Source organism: Neopsephotus bourkii, unplaced genomic scaffold (assembly GCF_033783945.1).
Source record: "Neopsephotus bourkii isolate Nb327-2 ecotype Australia unplaced genomic scaffold, CSIRO-AGI_Nbou_v1 NB_72, whole genome shotgun sequence".
NCBI lineage: Eukaryota > Metazoa > Chordata > Aves > Psittaciformes > Psittacidae > Neopsephotus > Neopsephotus bourkii.
Window position 1 is genome coordinate 158,295 of NW_026900589.1, and position 2,773 is coordinate 161,067.

At 54.3% G+C, this 2,773-nt stretch overlaps 1 protein-coding gene and 1 non-coding gene across 2 annotated transcripts; one reads left to right on the forward strand and one right to left on the reverse strand.

Annotated features, from left to right (window-relative positions):
* On the forward strand, positions 1 to 442 carry LOC133212655 (beta-keratin-related protein-like). Its single transcript, XM_061354313.1, has one exon. It carries the CDS (start codon positions 67 to 69, stop codon positions 391 to 393), a length of 327 nt encoding a protein of 108 aa, XP_061210297.1. The 5' UTR covers positions 1 to 66; the 3' UTR covers positions 394 to 442.
* Positions 443 to 2,691: 2,249 nt separating this feature from the next.
* On the reverse strand, positions 2,692 to 2,773 carry TRNAS-GCU (transfer RNA serine (anticodon GCU)). The gene has a single exon. It is a non-coding gene; the product is annotated as a tRNA-Ser (tRNA).

The window sequence follows — 2,773 nt, forward strand, 5'->3', positions numbered from 1 at the left end:
GGGCCCGGCAGCTCATGGCCTCTGCTCCCTGTCTGGGTCCCGCAGGCTCTCCTCCCTCCAGCAGCCATGTCGTGCTACAGCCCGTGCCTGCCCGCTGCCTGCGGCCCAACCCCGCTTGCCAACAGCTGCAACGAGCCGTGCGTCCTGCGCTGCGCCGACTCCAGCGTTGCCATCCAGCCCTCGCCAGTGCTGGTGACGCTGCCGGGCCCGATCAGCTCCTTCCCGCAGAGCACAGCCGTGGGATCCAGCGCCTCGGCTGCCGTGGGCAGCTCTCTTAGCGCTGCCAGCGTGCCCATCGCTTCTGGGGGCTCCCTGGGGCTGGGGGGCTATGGCTGGGCAGGGCTGGGCCGGGGGCTCAGCGGGGCTCTGGGACGTGGCAATCTCTTATGCTGAAGCCCGTGCATTGCCTGCCTCTGCTCCAGCACCAGCAGCCTCCACGAAAGCCCTGGAGACAGCCCCGAGAGCGTGGCTGTGCTCTGCAGAGGAGCCGAGCTCCGGCCGCTCTGCCTGCAAGAAGGGGCCTGTGCTGCCCTTCTCTCTCTGCCCAGGAAACCTCTGGCTTCCCTTCTCTTGCTCTGCTTTCCCATCACTTCCCACCTCTTACCCAAGCTTTACTCGGCCTCCAAAATGCATTGCTTAAGTTCTCATCTGTTCCATTTTCCTTGATTATCTCAATAAAGACATCGGGCATCAGGTCCACGAGAGTCATCTTTCTTTGCTCCTTCCCTCTTCCCCAGTCCCAACCAGCAGAGTATCCAGAAGCGTTACTCCCTGGTAAAACTATGGCTTTCTCCATAGTTTCTGGCCTTGAGAGAGCCTCCTCTTTTGCCTTTGACATCCCATGACAATGGAGATTGCCATTCCACAAGTGCAACGATCTGGATGGCTGGGTGCCCCATGGCTCCATGGTGCCAGCTCATCTCTGAGAGAGAGTTCTGCTCTCCTGCTCCTCCCTGAGCCTGGCCACTTCGATGAAGGTGCTGATGAAGCATCTAATTTCCCCCGCACTATCCCTCAGAGCCAGGGCAGTGTGGGCAGTGCTCCCATTTAGCTGGGGGAGGCTGCACGGGCAGGCGGTTGGGGGTGGGATCAGCAGCACTCTGAGGCTGGTCAAAGATTGGATCAGGTTGTTCCAAGAGGTTGTGGGTATCGTGCACTGTGGCAAGGTGGTGGTGGCAAATGCCCTGTGGTGGTGGTTGCAGCAATAGAAGCAGAGCAACTGGCAACACAGAGGTAAGCCCATCTGGCCTTCTGCACTGTGGCAAGATACTGCTGCCTGGGTGCAAACCCTGGTGGTGAAGGTACGCCATGGAGATGCTCATGTACCCAGGAGTCGGGCCACTGGGGAACACCAGAACAATCAACAGGTAGATCACGCTGCTAAGACTGAAGTGGCTCAGACGGATTTAGATTGGCAATGTAAGGGGGAATTATTCTTAGCCCTGGCAACATAAGGGTGAATTATTTTTGGCCTGGTGGGCCCATGACACTTCAGGCCATCAGGGCAGAGATGCAACATACAGATGGGCCCGTGATCGAGGGATGGACTTAACAATGGACACTATTTCCCAGGTTATTCACAAGTGTGAAACCTGTGCTGCATTTGAGCAAGCCAATTGGTTAAAGCCTCTTTGGTATGGAGAACAATGGCTGAAGAACAACTATGGGGAGGCCTGGCAGATCGATTATATCACACTCCCACCACTGCCCAGAATATTATCCTGGGCCTTGAGAAACAGATTTTGAGGCGATACCGCACCCCAGAGAGAACTGAGTCACACAATGGGACTCATTTCCAGAGCAACCTCATACATCTGGGCCAAAGAGCACAGCACTGAGTGGGTATATCACATCCTGTACCATGCAACAGCCTCTGGGAAAATCGAACACTATAATGGAGTTGTTAAAACCTACACTAAAAGCAATGAGTGGTGGGACTTTCAGACATGGGGATACACATTTACCAATAAGCCACAGGGTTGGTCAGCACGAGGGGATCTGCCAACAGGGCTGGCCCAGCACGATCAGAACTTTTACTTACTGTAGAGGGGGATAAAGTTCCTGTGGTGAACATCATCGGAGATGCTGAAAACCCAACTGGATTATGTGCTAAGCAAGCAGCTCAAGGTGACCCTGCTGGAGCAGTTGGCTGGCACTAAATGATCTCTGGAGGTCCCTTCCACCCCCAGCTATTCTGAGACTCTGTGAAGAGGTAAGAGAAATGTCTCCCATCAAAATCTTACTTCAAATGTTGTGTGACAGAAAGTGCTTTACTTGTATTTTCCTCTTCGATCCTATCGCCTGTTGAGCTTTTCTGAAGGCAAGGTGAACAACATCGACTGCTCTTGCCTTCTCCATCAGGCTAGTCACCTCCCTGTAGAAACTACCAGCATCGTAAGGATGACTTCTCCTTCATAAACCCATGCTTCCGAATCCCAAGCACCATGCTTTGCTACCTGTTCTTGTAAAACACTTCCCAGGTGTTCTGCTCTCTCATCATTGCAGGCATCAAGGAGGCAGTGAGATTCCTGTGAGTTTGTGGATCTCCCTTGCTTCCCTTCTTGTTTCTCTTGCCTAGGTGCACACAGAACAGGTTGAGGTGTGTGCCGAGCCACTTGAAAGCCTTAAAAGGTCCCTCCAGGCCACTGTCCTCTCAAAACAAAGCCTTATGTGGGGCACAACTGAGCTGACCGACGAGGATGGGATTCGAACCCACGCGTGCAGAGCACAATGGATTAGCAGTCCATCGCCTTCACCACTCGGCCACCTCGTC